Source organism: Thamnophis sirtalis, unplaced genomic scaffold (genome assembly GCF_051295495.1).
Source record: "Thamnophis sirtalis isolate CommonGarterSnake01/CBP01778 unplaced genomic scaffold, rThaSir2_p1.2 scaffold_3, whole genome shotgun sequence".
Classification (NCBI taxonomy): Eukaryota; Metazoa; Chordata; class Lepidosauria; order Squamata; family Natricidae; genus Thamnophis; species Thamnophis sirtalis.
Genome location: NW_028261383.1, coordinates 37,520,252 through 37,538,854, shown reverse-complemented (window position 1 = coordinate 37,538,854; position 18,603 = coordinate 37,520,252). Strand labels below are relative to the sequence as shown.

Here is an 18,603-nt window from a genome sequence, read left to right as displayed (position 1 = left end):
ACCATTACTACTGTTGCTGCTGGAACTCCTCCTATTTCCATTATCTATTGGCTCTATACACCTTAACAGTTTTCTTGCCATTTCAACCTTAGGCCCATCCAGCAAATGAAGCCTTTTCCCCCACTGAGCACCTCCACCTCCTTTTCCCTGAGCACGCATACCTAGCCACTCCACTATGTCTAGGATGCCCGTAAAATACTTCTCCTCTTCTTTTTCAGGGTTTGTGTCGTCATAACGCAGGAAGCAAATTCCACCGTTTGCCTGGTTTTGGGGGTGGGGTGGAGAGAAAGGAATTAAACAGCACACTTAATCCTCTAGTTCATCAAAAAACTTCTTTTTCTTCCTAAATGACAGCAAGATTAGAGCACCACTGGAAAAACAATACCTCAATAAAATCACCAAACAAATAAATTGGGATTTACATCCAACAAAGATTACCTTCTATGTCTGAGCTATGATTTGCTCACACTTCTGGGAGAGGTACATTACATCAATGAGGTGGTCATGAGCGTCTGCCAGGATAAATCCCACCCTCCCAACTCAATAAAAAGAGGAATATTCCAAACACACCAGCAGTTCAGAGTGTGGAAAGAGGCTCAAGTGTCTCACCTTGGCAAAGCCAAAATTGAAATTGATAGCCTTGGCGTGACCGATGTGCAGAATGCCATTGGGTTCAGGAGGGAATCGTGTACGGACCTAGGCAAACACATTTCGATTATGTCAACAAAGATTCAAAGATTTATAACTACAGAATCTCTACACAAATCCCACCTTAATAAACTATTGGCATTACTCTATACCACTCTTCACAATTTATTTTAAATGTGTGTGCAGGTATTTGTGTGCTCCTTTCAATCCGTCCTTTTTTCTACTCCCAGCACCTTTGTGGACAACTCCCTAAAGTTTTTTGGCAAGGCTTTTTTTGGAAGTGGTTTGCTCCAGCCTTCGTTCCAAGAACTAAGAGTGAATGGCCAAAGGTCACGCAGTTGGCTTTGTGATTACGGTGGGAATAGACCTCACATTTTCCCGGTTTCTAGCCTGATTCTTAACCACTACAGCAAAGTGGCTCTTTAGTTGGGGAATCTTCACAGTTTGGGGCCATAATATTTGAAGGAACACTGCTTCACAACCATTCTTCCTCTCCAAACCTAACAATCAATCCAGCTGCTATTCCCCCCTGCTGAGACATGGAAAGGCGCTGCCCTTCCCTTCTCCCAAAAGCTCAATCCGAGGAAGTACACCAGTATGTTTATTCCTTTTAGTCTTCTCTGTCCAATCATCTTAAGGGAAGGGGATTCATCTTAAATCCAGGATTGCCTTCTGTTTGGTTAAATATAGCTTATTAATATATAATTAATCACCTGCAATGGAGCTATTTAATTGATACTAGCTGATAACCCGGTGTTGCCAGGGTATTTATTTTTCTTAATCCTGTATTAGACAGGAAAAGAAATGAATGATATCTATAGTGTCGTGTAACAAACACACCCTGCGTGACCCCAACCCCTGCGCGCATGACATCTGTGCCCTATTTTGGACCTAGTAGGCCTCCCTGCAACCTCCAGGGAGCAAAAATGGGTTACGGGGGGGGGGGGGAGGCTTGCGCTGCACCCCCTGCGCTCCCCCCCACGCATGTGTGGCAGAGACCCAAAAATTAGCTGGCCGGCAAGGAGAGCTGGGCTCTTTGTGCCACCTGCATGCCAGAACACACACACACATACACACACACACCGAGGGGTGTCTTACCCTCCACAGTATTTTTCTCCAGAGAGTAAGTCATCTGTGTACCAAGTTTGGTTGAAATTGCTCGAGGTGTTCCAGAGTTATGCTGGAGAACACACACACACATACACACACACACTGCCATTTTTATATACGTATACATTTTAAGCGTTTTACTTTAAAGCACTTAGAATTAACACTTTTTACATGTCAAAACATTTAGCTCCTTTTTTAAAACTTCCATTTTTAGACTGGTAGTTTAAGTGATCAGTGATTGTACGAAAATCAGGCTCTCCAGAGGATCTCTGCCTGCCTCTCACTCACCTGTCCACCTGTGATCTCTAAATGCTTCTTCAACAGATTCATGGTATTAGGTGTAACGATGTAGCCTTCAGTTTTATAGTTCTCACCTGGAAAGGCAGAGAACACACTTGAACTCAGAAGAGTAAAACATGGTCAGTGAATGCAGGATTATTTTGCAATAAATGCAACTGTGCCCTAATAAACGCAGCCCTACCAAATTACCTGTCCAATGTCCATATTTAATCCACTCAAAATTCTTGGCTGAAGGCTTGACAGTGACTAAATGTCAACCTTTCAAGGTAGTCCTGGCAGGAAACCAAACCATAAATACCAACACTGCTTGTATTGTAAGATTAGAGTAACAAAATCTTGCCAAGTCTGTAAGCACTTCCCTATTTCCTTGTCTTTACTTTCCAGAGAACTAGGGAGGGTCTCTTTTGAGACTTTCTCCAGTCCGTCCCTCCTTTGGACTCAGATTTCTCCTATCAGAGTGTTGTCTAGGCTGTGGCTCTTCCTCCCATCTCCCAAGGTTATTCTCACAGCCCATTAAATCATGGCTTCTTAAATCAGCTTTTCCCACGTCCTGCCTGATGGAGCCCTGTGTTACAAGAGGCTATCTAGTACAGGGCTCACCAACCTTTCGGATCTCAGTGACCATTAAATTCATGATTTTAAATCCCACTAATATCTGTCTAATGACCATCTGGGTGGGCATGGCTAAGTGGTTATGTGACTGAATGGGTGTGGCCAACTCAATGTCACTCACATCGAGGGGCAGCTCAATGGCCTTTACTTGCCCTTCCCTTCCCAGCCACTCCTCGCCTCCCTGCTCCTTAGGAAGCAGTTGTTGGGAGCTAAGCAGCCACCATGAGAAAGAGTTGGCAAAACAGCTGGCTAGTTCAAATTAGATATGACCGAGAAGGAGGCTCAGCAGAAGCACCTCACTAAGGACTACGAGCATAGGCTTTCCAAGCAGAGGGAAGACCTGCGAGAGTGCAAGGCCAGGTACCGGCGCCTGGAGGCTCAGCGAGATGAGATGGTCAGCCAGTTCCAGGCAATGATGCAGTCCCACTGAAACGAGGCCCTCCGGCTCTTCGCCACCAACGGCACTTCCCTCCAGCCTTCGCCCAAAGCCCCAAACCAAGAGGCTGAAGCTGACCCCAAGTCAGAATTTCTTCCTCACTGCGACTCACACAAAAAGACCCCAAAGCGGGAGACTCTCTGCAGCAACACAAGCATTCACTGCACGTATCTGGCCCAGGGGTCCTAGTTTGAGGACCCCTGATTTAGTGCAATATAAAAAATGCAAATAGTTTTTCTGCGGACCACCAAAATTTTCTCGTGGACCACCAGTTGGTGACTGCTGGTCTAGTAGCAGCAGGAGTGAACTCAGCGTACAAAATAGCATCAGTATCTGATGGGTTGGGCAATCTTTTCCATCCTATGGCCCACAGCGGGATTTAGTGCCCAACCTATAACATCAGCAAAATGTACAGGTAGAGCTCTTTTTTTAAAAAAAATGTTTCAAAGGGGGTGTATATTAATGGGTATGCAACAATAAAAGTGCTGTAAGTCCTAGTCCTTAAATTGGTCCATATCAGGCAAAAGTGGCTTGGTTTCATCAGGGTTTGGATGATTTAAATGGGGTTTATTAGATGCCTTTAAGGCATCAGCATTGAGAATTTAGATCTTCCAACCAACAAATGGACTGAACATGCACTTTGTTGGGAAACAATTCTACTGAGCCATTACTGAAATGCTGGAAGCTGACTGTGACCTCCTGGTTGCCTATCATATGTGCTAAATGCTAACATTTAGGCCAGGCGTCAGCAACCCGCAGCTCTGGAGCTGCATGTGGCTATTTCATCCCTCTGCTGCAGCTCCCTGTCACTGGTCAGCACCACAATTTTGAGAGTAGCTTCTGGTTTGGGGGGGGCAGGGGAAGCACAGCACGCTAGAAAGAGACTCTCTGGCAAGGGGTGGGTTTTCTGGTCAGCTCCACAATTGATAGGGCTTTCAGTTAGGACAGGTAGAGGAAAAAGGACACTGCACTAGGAGGAGACTCTATGGTAGGGGAACTGGACTTCCGGTCGCCTCCAGAATTGAACAAAGGGCTTCTGATTAGGACCGTTGTGGTTCTTTGAATGTTTAAGGTTGCCGACCCCCGATTTAGGCCATCAAGGATGAAATGCAGAGCCTTCTCTGATCGATCGGTAATTTATCCAAATGTAGATTGCAAGAACTCCAAGGCAGCTTACCTGGCTTGTGGAATTTGAGTGCTTCCCCTCTCAGCTGCTCCAGGAGCGATTTTGTCTCTTGGTGTGGTTCCCCTAAAGAGCATTGGTTTGGATATTGTTTTTTTATTAAATTATTATGCCACACATCTCATTATTATCCAAAGCAACTCTGGCATAAAAGCCAGAGAATTAAATATCAGGCATTCCGAAGCATTTCCATCTGTAAGGGCCACTAGAGATATTCTCCCCCGCCCACTATGGTGATCTTCTTTCCTGGCTGTCTTTCTATATATTTTTTTCTATATCTAGATCTAAATCAGGATTTCTTCTTACTTGTATTTTACTTGTAACATGAAGGGCTGTTTACCATTATGATATAGTTAGTATGAATAAGAGTAGCATAAGAAGCAATCTTAAACATTGCAGAACATTCATCACAAGAAGCTGCTGCTAGAACTAAAGAACTTCTAGTGGGGATGGGAGACAGAAAACCCAGCTTTCTGTTCATCATTACAAGCCATAGTCTGGATATAGTCTCAATTTGTAGGAATCCAAATGCTTGTGGCAGCCCTAGCCAACATGGCCAACAGTTTTAATGCAACCAATAGTAGATCAGCACTGTTTGGAGGACCAGATATTATGTAGTCATGTTTTAGACTGGAATTTTGAAGGCATACAAGTCATTTCAATTTAAATTCAGCTGAATCTTTTTCAGGCTCAAATAGAATGGACCTCACTGCATGGGAAGCTGCCTTAGACAAGCCATGACAATAGTCTTAACTATCTGGTTCTATTCAAACTGGATGCAATTTTCCAGGATTTCGGACTGCATCCCTTCCTAATCCTCTTAGTAGGATAAGGGCTGATGTCAGACCTGGAAGCCATCTTTTACATTTGGGCCTTCAGGCCTGCCACATTTTCTACCGTGGGAAAATGAGAGGGGGGAATTATACGGAATATGGATGATATATAGTCAAAATAACTATTTTCTCAGAGAATCAAGAACATCTTGCCCTGCAGCTGCGATGGTATGACTGAGAGGCATCTCCAGTTTTGGATGGTGTCTGATTGGATCATGCGATGGACTTGTGGGTGCTGGGCGTGAACTTTCTTTTGGGTGGGGAAAACCTGGAAACTTTCAGAATTGGGTTTTCCCAGATGTGCCAATATGACATCGCTAATAAGTTGTAGTTGTAGTTTGTAGTTTATTAACATTTATAGGCCGCCCTTTTCCCTGAGGGGACTCAGGGCGGCTTACATAAAATCAGGGGAGGGAAATACAAACAATAGCGTAGACAAACATAGAGTAAAATAATGAGCAACATTCATTCATCATTCGGGAGGGGGCATTATCTTTGTCCCCAGGCCTGACGGGCGAGCCAGGTCTTAAGGGCTATGCGGAAGGCCTGGACGGTGGTGAGAGTACGAATCTCCACGAGGAGATCGTTCCAAAGGGTCGGAGCTACTACTGAAAAGGCTCTCCTCCTTGTAGTTGCCAGCCGGCACTGGCTGGCAGATGGAACTCGGAGGAGGCCCAATCTGTGAGATCTAATTGGTCGCAGGGAGGTAATTGGCAGGAGGCGGTCTCTCAAGTACGCAGATCCACTACCATGGAGGGCTTTATGGGTGACTAGTAGCACCTTGAAGCGCACCCGGAGATCGACAGGTAGCCAGCGCAGCTCGCGGAGGATAGGTGTTATGTGGGTGAACCGAGGTGCACCCACGATCACTCGCGCGGCCGCGTTCTGGACTAGCTGAAGTCGCCGGATGCTCTTCAAGGGCAGCCCCATGTAGAGCACATTGCAGTATTCCAGCCTAGAGGTCACAAGGGCCCGAGTGACTGTTGTGCGAGCCTCCCGATTCAGGTAGGGTCGCAACTGGCGCACCAGGCGAACCTGGGCAAATGCCCCCCTGGTCACAGCCGTCAGATGGTGGTCAAAGGACAGCTGTGGATCCAGGAGGACTCCCAAGTTGCGAACCCTCTCTGAGGGGTATAGAATTTGACCCCCCAGCCTGAGTGATGGAATACTGGTCGAATTATTGGGAGGGAAGCACAACAGCCACTCGGTCTTTTCTGGGTTGAGTACAAGCTTGTTAGCCCTCATCCAGTCCATAACGGCCTCAAGGCCTCGGTTCATCACGTCCGCCGCTTCATTGAGTTGGCACGGGGCGGACAGATACAACTGGGTATCGTCCGCATATTGATGGTATCTTATCCCGTGCCTGCGAATGATCTCTCCCTGCGGTTTCATGTAGATGTTGAATAGTAGGGGGGATAAGACCGAACCCTGAGGCACCCCATATGTTAGGGGCCTAGGGGTCGATCTCTGCCCCCCCACTAACACCGACTGCGACCTGTCCAAGAGGTAGGAGGAGAACCACCGCAGCACGGTGCCTCCCACTCCCACCTCCCGCAGTCGTCGCAGAAGGATACCATGGTCGATGGTATCGAAAGCCGCTGAGAGGTCAAGGAGAACCAGGATGGAGGGATGTCCTCCATCTCTGGCTCTCCAAAGATCATCGGTCAATGCGACCAAAGCGGTTTCTGTGCTGTAACCGGGTCTGAAGCCTGACTGGAAGGGGTCGAGATAACTTGCTTCCTCCAAGGACCGCTGGAGCTGGAAGGCCACCACCTTCTCAACAACCTTCCCAAGAAAGGGAAGGTTGGAGACTGGATGGTAGTTATTAAGAATAGCTGGATCCAAAGATGGCTTCTTCAGGAGGGGTCTCACCACCGCCGCTTTTAGCGCGGCGGGGAAGTTCCCCTCCCGAAGAGAGGCGGTTACAACCGCCTGGATCCAGCCTCGTGTCACCTCACTGCTGTTAGCAACCAGCCATGAGGGACACGGGTCCAGTACGCAGGTGGAGGCACTTACAGCCCTCATGGCCTTGTCCACATCCCCAGGGGCAACATCCTGAAACCCAACCCAGAGGTGGTCTACTTCATCCTCTTGTGGAACTAAAATGGAACTTTGGAGAAACTCAAGCCTCTGAGTCTTCTTTCGTTGAGGGTGTTACTTAGAACTCTGCCAGTAACCCGAATCTGACAGCTGAATCTTGAATCTCCTATATAACAAGAATGTACATAATTCTGAGTGGCAGCTTTTCCTGAGAAAGCCTTTGTATCATGCACAGCTGCACAGCCTCAGATGTTGGTTGTGGCTCAGTTTCCTTCACAGACATTGAATGAAAACTCCCAGAATTCCCACCCAGTGTTCGGTTAGGATAGGATGCCTAAGAATTTTGGAAGGTTGAGTTCCAGATAGTTATGGAGAACTCCAAATTGGAAAAAATTCTCAAAGGTTAATTGAGAGACCATTGTTCTCCAAGAATGCACTAGAGGGCAGCCCTGATCTCAGCAGAAGCTGAAGACTTCTTGGCTGGCAGAAATAATTTTCCAAAGTAGTTTTTTTTTTTTAAAAAAAAAAAGCAAGCACTGTAGATGCCTACTGTGTTAATTCTTTCTGTCCTTTACTGAGAGGGCAAGTGGATGTTGAAAGGCTGAAAAATTCCTGTGGCTACAAGGGCCAGAGAGAGGCCATCATGGATACAGAGCACTACAGAAGTTAATTGCAGTTTACAGCCAGACACTTACAAAAAACGCCATTCAAAAAACGCCTTACCATTTTCCACCACCATTGATTTCCCCTGCTCTGGCTCAGTATTACGGGCCTTCGGGGTCTGACAAGACAAACAATAAACACTGGGTGTCATCCAGTCTGGCCTCAGTAGTTAGCAGAAGATAAGCTCCGAACAGGACCACTATAGGCAGAAATCTAGCAGCTAAAGTTTTCTCCTGGGATAAGGAGAGGATGTTGTGGTTTGCCAGTGGCCAACAAAGCTGACAGCAGAGTCGGACAGTGAGGAGGTTGGGGAGGAATATAGGCTAGTCCTGGAGGCTGGGGAAGGCTCGGACAAGGGCTCTGTGTTAGAGGCAGAGACTGGGCAAAGGCTGTCTGGCAGTAATCAGGTGCCTACGGAGCTAGACAGCAGTGAGGCAGAGGAACAGCTAGAGCCTGTTCCCAGTGTGCGGATGCGCAGAGCTGCCAGAAGAAAAGAACAACTCAGAAATCAGGGTAGACTTAGAGGAGTAAAGTCATAAGTGGAAGGTGATTGGCCCCTCCCATAAATAAAAGAGGAACGAAAGGGGAGTGGGCTTTTGCAGGAAACAATTTGTTCATTCGGTCATTAGATTCATTTCAGGAGTGTGAAAATCTGTCCATCAATCCAAGATAGATAAGGTCTGTAGTCACGAATGTTCCTTTGAAAGACTGTTTGCCAGGCCTTGCTGAATGTGAATGAGAGGAATTCACATTCGTTTAATAAAAGGGGTTTTGTCAGGACCGGGACTCTGCCTCGTGCTTTTTGGGGAAGCCTAGGTCAGAACAGAGGATGCTGGGAAAACTTTCCTGCCTACTGGCAAGGAAACAAACAGGGGAAGGGAAAGGCAGCTACACTTCCAACTAAGGGAGGATGGCATTCTGATAGGCGCCAGCAACCAAAGGCTTTTTAAGTAGTCAGTTTTATCAGAAAGACGTTTCACTGGCCCTTTAGATCCCTCCCTAAGCACTATTAAGAAGGGCATGATGAAAGCATATATGTATATGCCTCCACAGAATTGCCTGGCCCCAGAACATTACTAACTTTTGGAGAAGCTCTAAAAGCCCAGCTTTTCAAATATGCCCAAGGCCAGGACGATTTGTGATCTCAACTGGTAGAGGATGGATGACTTGGTAGCTATGTATATTTTTCTCTCCCATGTGCTGAATTTGCCTATGTGGTTTTATAGAAATTCTGATACCGTATGCTGCCTCGAATCTTTGGATTAGGTGGCCTAAATGATAAATTAATATTAACATTAATTAGGCATATTTATTCATACCTAAATAATAAGTATACCCAGTGGTGGGATCCAACTAGTTTAACAACCGGTTCAGTGATCGCGTGCGCAGTTTTAACAAAACTTACGTTCCACGTCACTTCTGGGGAGTAACACAACTGAGGCGCAACAATCTGCTCTGCCGCACGAATCAGCTAAGAGGATATAGGTAAGTAAAGCACAGGGGTGTGGGGGGGGACACCTGATCGTCGGAGCGAACTGGTTCGCTCCCAGCTGATCATCGGAGCTACCAGTTTGCCCGAACCAGCTGAATCCCACCCCTGAACTGTATACCTCAATAAAGAATATAGGTCAGAGAGCATCATATCCTCCCTCCCTAGCAACTGTTCCAGCCTCCCTAGGAATGACCATCTGTGGCAAATCATCCCTCTTATCCAATCCCTCATCCCTACAGGGATGGCAAATGTACATGGATCACAAATGTAAGAACGCCAATCAATGTGTGCTAAGGGGAGGAAACAGACAGCTAAACTACCTTGGATTTCTTTTCCAGGTCAGCTTCTGTCTTTGGGCCTAATAAGTTTAGAACCTGCATGAGAAAGACAGACACGAGGTTAGAATATAGGGAAAGGTACTGGATCGCTTATAGCAAGTTAAACTTCATTTCTTCAGCCAACAGATAAAACTCCTTATTTTCAGCTGCATCAAGGAAGGGTCCTTCTGACACAAGAACAGGGGTCCCCGACTCCTGAGCCGGGGCCCCACTACCAGGCCTTGAGCCATTTGGAACTGGACCGCAGAAATGGCGGGCAAAAGGACAACCAAAATGATCTGCAAGAGCAGCTCCCATTTGGAAATAGTAGGGACTTTTAAATGCATATCCTTCATTTTTAGTCAATCCTCTTGTATATATTTTTGCATATCAAGTAGATGATCCAAAATAGTAGATCCAACTAGGTACCTGTAGGTCCACTTCGTTTTTAATTATTTTGCCATCTGCCCATTTCAACTTGCTCCGGGCCTCACCTGCAAGAAAATAAAAGAACTTAAGGACTGCTGTGGCCTTTTTAAAAAAAACTGGTACTTAAGGCAGACTCTTACTGCCTTGGGACTCTTACAGGGGTGGGTTCCGGCAGCCACTACTGCCGGTTCGCTCATGGCCATGCCCCACACGCGCATGCACAGTGCAATAAAAATTGTTCTGCGCATGCACAGAACCAAAAACCAAGATAGTGGCACCGGGAGAACCAGTTTGGGGGCGTTGCTGCCGGTTCCAGCGACCGAGGCCATCAAACCACTACCGGTTCAGCTGAACCGGTCCTAACCAGTAGGAACCCACTACTGGACTCTCATATATCTGGGACACTTACTATAACTGGAAAAAGCAGCAGAAAAGAATTACACGTAGTCTTTGACTTACAACAGTTCATTTAGTGACCATTCAAAGTGACACAGCACTGAAAAAAGTGACTTCTGACAGTTTTTCACTTACAACTTGGTCATCTGATCAAAATTCAGATGCTTGGCAACTGATTCATATTTATGACAGTTGCAGTGTCCCAGGGTCATGTGATCAGCTTTTGGGACCTTCTGACAAAAAAAAATAATCAGTGGGGAAGCCAGATTCACTTAACAAACTTGTTACTAACTTAGCAACTGGAGGGATTCACTTAACAATCTGTAGCAAGGAAAGTCATAAAATGGGGCAAAAATCACTTAACAAACATCTCATTTAACCACAAAAATATTGGATTCCATTGTAATTGTAAATTGAGGACTACTTTATTGCAGGGCGAAGCTTCATCAGATTTTTTAGGTATTGGGTACCTGTTATTTATTTAAAAACAAATAAAAACCTCAGAAGGTTTTCAAGATTTCAGTGAGTTTAAAACAGGATCAGTAGCAACAAAATATTTTGAATCTTAAAAAAAAACCCTCTTCAATTGAAATACCCTGGCACGACAAAACCGCGCTCGATTAAACCGCGTCGCTGACGTCATCAACAGGGCGACAACAGCGAGCGCGGAGAAAGAAGGGCGCTTTAAATAGCGCTTTGAAAGCAAGCCGATTCAAGTTAAGGTAAGGGTTAGATTTAGGGCTAGGTTTAGGGTTAGGTTAAGGATTAGGGTTAGGGTTAGGTTAAGGGTTAGGTTTAGGGTTAGGTTAAGGGTTAGGTTTAGGGTTAGGTTTAGGATTAGGTTTAGGGGGGTTAGGTTTAGGTTTAGGGGTTAATTTTAGGTTTAGCGTTTACAGCGTGCTTCTGTCTCCGCGCTGTTGTCGCCCTGTGATGACGTCAGCTACGCGGTTTCATCGAGCGCGCTTTAGTCGAACGCAGTTTTGTGGTGGAACCTTGAAATACACAGTTCTGATCACCCCAGCAGTGCTCTGGGCTTGAAGCAACCCCTTTGACCTTAGAATACCTGTTTCAAACTCAAAACACATCAATTTCAAGCTCAAACGGTTGGGACAGATTATTTCAAACCAATTCTTACCAATTTCAAAACTCTTGTGAATTCCAAACATCCCTTTTACACCTTCATCTGAAGTCCATCTGATTTCATACAGGAATGGTATAATTGTGCAAACATTGGTGAGAGTCTGGCTTTTTAAAAAGCATTTTTCAAAACATTATGTGGATTATAAGTAAAAACTCCCAGGAAAACTGATTTACTTCCTCAGTTCCACTTTACTGTATGAAACAGACAGGGGTGAGCTTCAAAAATTTCAGCAACGCGTTCTCTGCCCAGGTGCTGGGTGGGTGTGGGCATGGCCATGACAGGTGTGGGCGTGGCCTGCTAAGGTGGGCATGGCCTACTCCGTCTCCTGCGCTGTGGTGGTGGTGGTGGGGTGTTTTCACCTTCCCCAGGCTCGGGAGGCTTTCTTTGAGCCTCTGGGAAGGTGAAATTGCAAATTTCTCTGCTTTCCAAAATTTCCGAGAGGCCCGTTTTCCCCCTCCCCGAGTCTCCGGACAGGCCCTGTACTTACCTTGCATCCAAAACGGGCCATGTGGAGACTCCAGGGAGGGGTGAGATGGGAGGGGGTGGGGCGGGGCCAGCCAGGGGTGGGATTTGGATGTTCTCCAAATCAGCCATAATGTTAGCTACGGGTTCTCCTGAACCCAAGCAAATCCGTAGCAGCCCACCCCTGGAAACAGAACATTGGAGAAGGCAGAGCTCTTGTTATGCTTCACATTTATTCCTCCACTGAATTTGCTGGTGACATTTTCAGGGGCAGGAAACAAGGAGAAAAGAGCTATGTTTGAAAAGGGCACACGACAGGACAAGAGCAGTGCCATTAAGGAGATGTCCCACCACGGCAATGAATGTGAAGAAGCCTGCTTGGAACATGCCACATTCCACTCACCCATCAGAACCCCCATATTAAAATGGTAGCGCTCTGAAAGGAGCCGAGCTCTGTGTTTGCAGATGGCAGCTTCCACCTAGACATAAAGAGAGGAAGAAAAATTCTGGTTTAAGAAAAGGAGGAAGGATTCAAACTGACTTCCAGACAAAGCTGAACATGAGATGCTATAAGCACTTTGATGTAGAAGATTAGAAGACTAGGAGATAGGTGCAAAACATTGTGTGTGTGTGTGTGTGTATGTGTGTGTGTGTACGTGTGTAAGGAGAGAAAGAGACAAGATTCAGCCGTCTTTGTTTTGTAAAATATATATTACATATGCATTAGAACAATTAATCAGTGGAACAGTTTGCCTCCAGAAGTTGTGAATACCCCAACACTGGAAATCTTTAAAAAGATGTTGGATAGCCATTTGTCTGAAACGGTATAGGGTTTCCTGCCTAGGCAGGGGGTTGGACTAGAAGACCTCCAAGATCCCTTCCAACTCTGCTATGCAATGTATTGTATTGCATCGTCCTCAATTCAAATGATGGCAATGTGGAGAAATGAGCTAGTAGAGAACTATATACACAGACAACTATCGTATTCAATGTGGTTATTTTTAAGGGCCTAAAATGGCCAGGTGTTCATTGAAAAGGAAATATTAAATGGATCTATTTTCAATTGTTACTTGCAAGCCAGAATCCTTGCATGGCATGAAAAGAGCATGCCTATTAAGCTGCTCTTTCCAGGGTCCACTCGTGATGTGTTTAGCATTACAGGCAGTCCTCGACTAACCAACAGAATTGGGGCCAGAATTTCCATTGTTACACAAGGCAGTTGTTAAGTAAATCACACACAGCGGTTAAGTGAATCTGGCTTCCCTCATTGACTTTGCTTGACAGAAGCAAGCTGGGAAGATTGCAAATGAAGATTACATGACACACACACACAGAGACCCCAGATGCTGCAATTGCTGTAAATATAGGCTGTTTGCCAAGTGCCCAAATATTGATCACGTGACCATAGGGATGCTGTGACAGACATAAGTGCAAGGACCGGATTTAAGTCACTTTTTTTCAGTGCCACTATAATTTTGAACGGCCACTAAATGAATGGTTGTAAGTCGAGGATTACCTGTACCTTACACCAGGAGCCTTGGCTTATTCCTCACTTGCCATGTCAGAAGCATATGGCAAGGTTTGTTAGGAATGGCCCTGTTAGAAATAGCAATAGCACTTATCGACTTATATACCGCTTCACAATGCTTTCCAGCCCTCTCTAAGCAGTTTACAGAGTCAGCCTACTGCCACCACAATCTGGGTCTTCGGTTTACCGACCTCGGAAGGATGGAAGGCTGAGTCAACCTTGAGCCTGGTGAGAATCGAACTGCCAAACTGCTGGCAACTGGCAGTCAGCAAAAGTAGTCTGCAGTACTGCATTCTAATCACTGTGCCACCACGGCTCTGTGGAATTATTCACCTGGAGATTGTTTTATTTTTGGCCTCCGTATAGGACTGAAACTTACTGCCTCTTCAATCTGTTCCGGTGTGACGACCACGCCAATGCCACATTCTCTGTCGAAGTCTGCTGTATTAATGGGATCCACAGGGTGACTTTTAAGGTATTCCAGAGCAGCTGCAGGTATGAAGAATACAGGTGGATTAGAAAGGGTGATGTGCTTCAGTGGGTGATGTGTTTGACCAGGATCTGGATGATTTCGATTCAAATCTTCACCCAGCTATACATCTAGCTGGTGAGCCTACAACTGTCATTAGATTCTCGTCTCCTTCACAAATTGAAAGAGGCGTAATCTACATCTGTGTTTCTCACTCTTGGCAGTTTGAAGATGTGTGGACTTCAACTCCCAGAGTTCCTCAGCCAATTGTGCTAGCTGGGGAATTTTGGGAGTTGAAGTCCACACATCTTCAAACTGTCAAGGGTAGGAAACACTTAAAGCCATTTGATACACCATGAAAAATGGAAAGATAAAAATAAATCAGAGGGACGACAGACGGCAATTTCAAAAACAAATAGGCCATGCTCCTGTAAAGCTTTTCAGAGCAGAACCCATGGCATTTTCTGGATGTCTCAGGATAATATTACCATGGGGCTGAACTGCGCTGTGCTCTCTAACCATTTGCCATGACAACTCACAACACTTGTGACCCTCCTGTAACTATTATCTGGGTGATTCTTTATATGCCATTTCCTTTTGTGGTTTCTGAAACATACTATCCCTCTCAAAGGCATAGTCAAAACGTCCTCTGCTCAAAAAAGGCTCTTCCATTATCATAGCATTGCCAACTCACACATCTGTGTGTGTGTGTGTGTGTGTGTGTGTGTGTGTGTGTGTTCCAGCATAACTTTGCAACACCTCAAGCAATTTCAACCAAACTTGGTACATAGATGACTTACTCTCTGGAAACAAATACTGTGGGGGTAAGACACCCCTAAAACCTCTCTCTCTCTCTCTCTCTCTCTCTCTCGAGAGAGAGAGAGAGAGAGAGAGAGAGAGAGAGAGTGTTGTGTTAAGATACAGCCTGTTGTGCCTTAAAATGGCTTCTAATGTATAGTGCAGTGGATTTGCCATGGTATTCCACAAGGGGGCTCCCTCTGGTAAGGGGGAAAATCCAACATTAGAAATTATATTTTGTCCAGACATTTTTAACACAGTAGTAATTTTCTTGACTCTTCTGGGGGCACAAAGAAAACATTTTTAACTAATTTAATTGTCACCAAAATCAGGGCGCAGGGAGAAGTTGCTCTTGCCATCGCCTCTTCAGGAATTGCAGTGACGTTAATGGAAGGAGGGAGGACAGCCCATTCCACAATTACGTTGCCACTTATAATTCATTCCTTTTCCTATCTAATATAGGATTGGGATAAATAAATATCCGGGAAACAGCGGGTTATCAGCTAGTCCCGTATAATGTTTACGAATTCAAATTGTCAAGGAACAAGTGTCGATCTAGATATATTCCATCCATCCTAAATGCCTCTCTTACCACAGAGACAACCAGAAAGGTTCCTGTAGTGGAAAAGCTTCCTGTTTCTCAAGCTCTGATCATTTATTTCATCCGGTCCACTGTGGTGTAAGAGGACATGCAACAAGGCCTTTGGGGCCAAAACCAATCATCAGTAACCAAAAAGAACAGGGGGATTCTTGGCTCCAACCTGTGAAATTCCCAAATATGTACCATTGAGCTGCAGATCCGTGATGATCTTTTTGGTAGCAATGTACTCAACAAGGTCACCAAGACGCTTTGAGTCCTTAAGCCGGGAAGCCACATTGTACAACAGGGTGCCGACTGTCTTGTCAATCACTGGACCCAGGATTCTTTGTGCCTGAAGAGTAAGAGGAGTCAAAGGGGGAAACTGTAAGTCAGGATAACAGCAAGAGTGTATATTAGGAAGAGGTGATGTCTCTTAAAAATTGAGAGCCTTTTGTAGCTTCTCTCTCTCAGACAACAGAAAGCCATGTCACTACCAGGTAAAACCAGACAGATTTTCCACCCTGATCTTTCCAACTGGAAAATGAATATTACAGAATTGTTCCAACCCAACAATCTAATGACTAGCACTCATGCAGGTAATCTTCAACTTACAACTGTAATGAAGCCTTCCCGTTCGTAGATTGTTATGTCGTAAAGTCTAAAATTGTTATGGTCATAAAGCAGGTCAATTTCACAACCTGTTTTGGGGTGGCTATAAAACAAACACTGAGCTCATTAAGCAAACCCCATTGCTTGCTATGGGGGCTTTCTTGCAGAAAAGCAGAAGTAAACTCCAGTTTTTAGCAAAAAGGATGTAAATCACACTCATTGGAGAAGAGCCTAATGCTGGGAACGATTGAGGGCAAAAGAAGAAAGGGACGACAGAGAATGAGGTGGCTGGATGGAGTCACTGAAGAAGTTGGCGTGAGCTTAAATGGACTCCAGAGGATGGTAGAGGACAGGAAGGCCTGGAGGAACGTTGTCCATGAGGTCTTGATGGGTCGGACATGACTTCGCAACTAACAACAACACAGTCATATGACCATGGGAGGCTGCAAATGGCCATAAATGCAGGCTGTTTGCTGAGTGTCCAAAATGTCGCTATGTGACCTTGGCGAGGGGGGGGGGAGAAGATTGCTGTCAGAACTTTGAACCCAACTTTAAGTATCTTTGGGGAAGAGTCCATTGGAACTTTAAATAGTTGATAAATGATTGGTGGTAAGTCAATGAGTCCTTCTAATTCATTTTAGCTGTTGTATTTTCATGTATGAATATAAATAAAGTCCAAACTGATGATGATGATGATGTTGATGATGATGATTATTATTATCTAAACAAGAACCTCAGGAAATTCAGTTGTTATTCTTTAAATCTATAAGACAACTTTTAGATTTGTCTATTATGAAGCTGGGCTAATCACATGATTTGGGAGAATTATAATGCCAAAGGCCTCTTTCTTAACAATAGAAGAATACATGTTAAATCTGTCCCACCCAATGACTTCACCCTCTTCAAAAAAAAAAAAAAAAAAAGCAAAACATACATTGAAAAACAATAGCCTGGTTTCTTTTTCATTTGCTATTTATATTCTCTGTAGAGTCACACTTTCACTTCTAGAGAGATACACAAAGGAAGGAAATTCCAATGCAGAAAAATGGTTTGGGAGATTGTCTGCATTAAGATATGAGCTTTAATACCTTAGAGACATTTCAACAGGGTTTTTTATGACAGCAGTATTGAAACTTGGACGAGTTTACCTTAATATGTTTGAACTCGGCTAATGTCAGTACTGAAATAGGTATTCAGTGAACATCTTCAATGTGAATTAAACATAGTTAGCACTTCTTCAGACATTATCACAAATTGCAGCTTTAGGTAAAGGTAAAGGTTCCCCTCACACATATGTGTTAGTCGTTCCCGGCTCTAGGGGTACTCATCTGCATTTCAAATCCGAAGAGCCAGCGCTGACCGAAGACATCTCCGTGGTCATGTGGCTGGCATGACTAAACGCCGAAGGCACACGGAATATTGTTACCTTCCCACCAAAGATGGTTCCTATTTTTTCTACTTGCATTTTTACGTGCTTTCGAACTGCTAGGTTGGCAGAAGCTGGGACAAGTAATGGGAGCTCACTCCATTATGCGGCACTAGGGATTCAAACCGCCGAACTGCTGATCTTTCTGATCGACAAGGTCAGTGTTTTAGCCACGGAGCCACCACATCTCTTCCTTTTCTAAATCTTTCCTATTTGTATTTATACTAGAACAGAAGACAGGAATCAAATAAAATTTGCAAGCAGTCTACAAGAGACATTGATCTATCGCTATGAAGATTCCAGGGGATCTTATATCTGAGCCTCTTTCAGTTTATCATCCTAAGAATCACCTCCATTAACCATTGGCATTCCTACCGTAGAATGATGGTACTCGGTAGGGCCAAAAAAACCAATTCCTTACTCAACGTATAGTAAGTTTTAGACATAACATGGGAACTTAATTATACTTATTTAAATTATTTTACGTTTAGGCAGCATGACTAGCATGTTCCATTGATCTCAACATGACTAAGTCTAATCCAGCCCACTGACACATTTTAGGATTGTTTTAAATTACAGGTATAACTAGTTTCAACATTCACTGGAAGAATAAACTGAGCAGAATCTACCCAGAACAAGACAGAAATAGACAGCAAAATATATTAGGAAAAGCGAGGAACAGATTTCCAAGTACCTATCTACACAGTAGCAGTTTCTTTTTTCCAATGGAATTTACACCCACCGATAGGTTTGTATGAAAACTATCAGACTAATTGAAATTTGACAAACCTCTCTCAAATTTCACAATGTTGTAAAAGCAGAATCTGTATCTGGGGACTAGCCTCCTTTACGATTTCCTAAAATCCAGTGCAATACCTTTTGTTTAAAATCAACACATCTTTTTAGCAGTTATTTATTTATTTTATTATATTATATTTAGTTCAAAATATTTTATTTAGTTTTATTTTATTTATCTCAAACATGTACGAGATAACAGTATAAGTATAAACATAGACATGAACACAGGAAATGGGTACAAATAAATGGGACAATAGGGCAGGGACTGTAGACACGCTCCCTTACAGACCTCTTAGGAAAGGGGTGAGGTCCATACTAGAGTGTGTTCACACA

At 44.5% G+C, this 18,603-nt stretch overlaps 1 protein-coding gene across 1 annotated transcript in view; it reads right to left on the bottom strand.

Moving 5' to 3' along the window:
* The window catches only part of QARS1 (glutaminyl-tRNA synthetase 1), a 38,630-nt gene that overhangs the window by 19,287 nt on the left and 740 nt on the right, over positions 1-18,603 (bottom strand). The window contains exons 2-11 of the mRNA XM_087708719.1: positions 15,642-15,789; positions 13,970-14,079; positions 12,466-12,541; positions 10,064-10,128; positions 9,638-9,691; positions 7,886-7,943; positions 4,284-4,355; positions 2,047-2,132; positions 610-696; positions 162-261 (exon numbers count right to left, since the gene is read on the bottom strand). Of these exons, the coding sequence (XP_087564845.1) occupies positions 162-261; positions 610-696; positions 2,047-2,132; positions 4,284-4,355; positions 7,886-7,943; positions 9,638-9,691; positions 10,064-10,128; positions 12,466-12,541; positions 13,970-14,079; positions 15,642-15,789 (856 nt within the window). The remainder of the gene's footprint in view (positions 1-161; positions 262-609; positions 697-2,046; positions 2,133-4,283; positions 4,356-7,885; positions 7,944-9,637; positions 9,692-10,063; positions 10,129-12,465; positions 12,542-13,969; positions 14,080-15,641; positions 15,790-18,603) is intronic.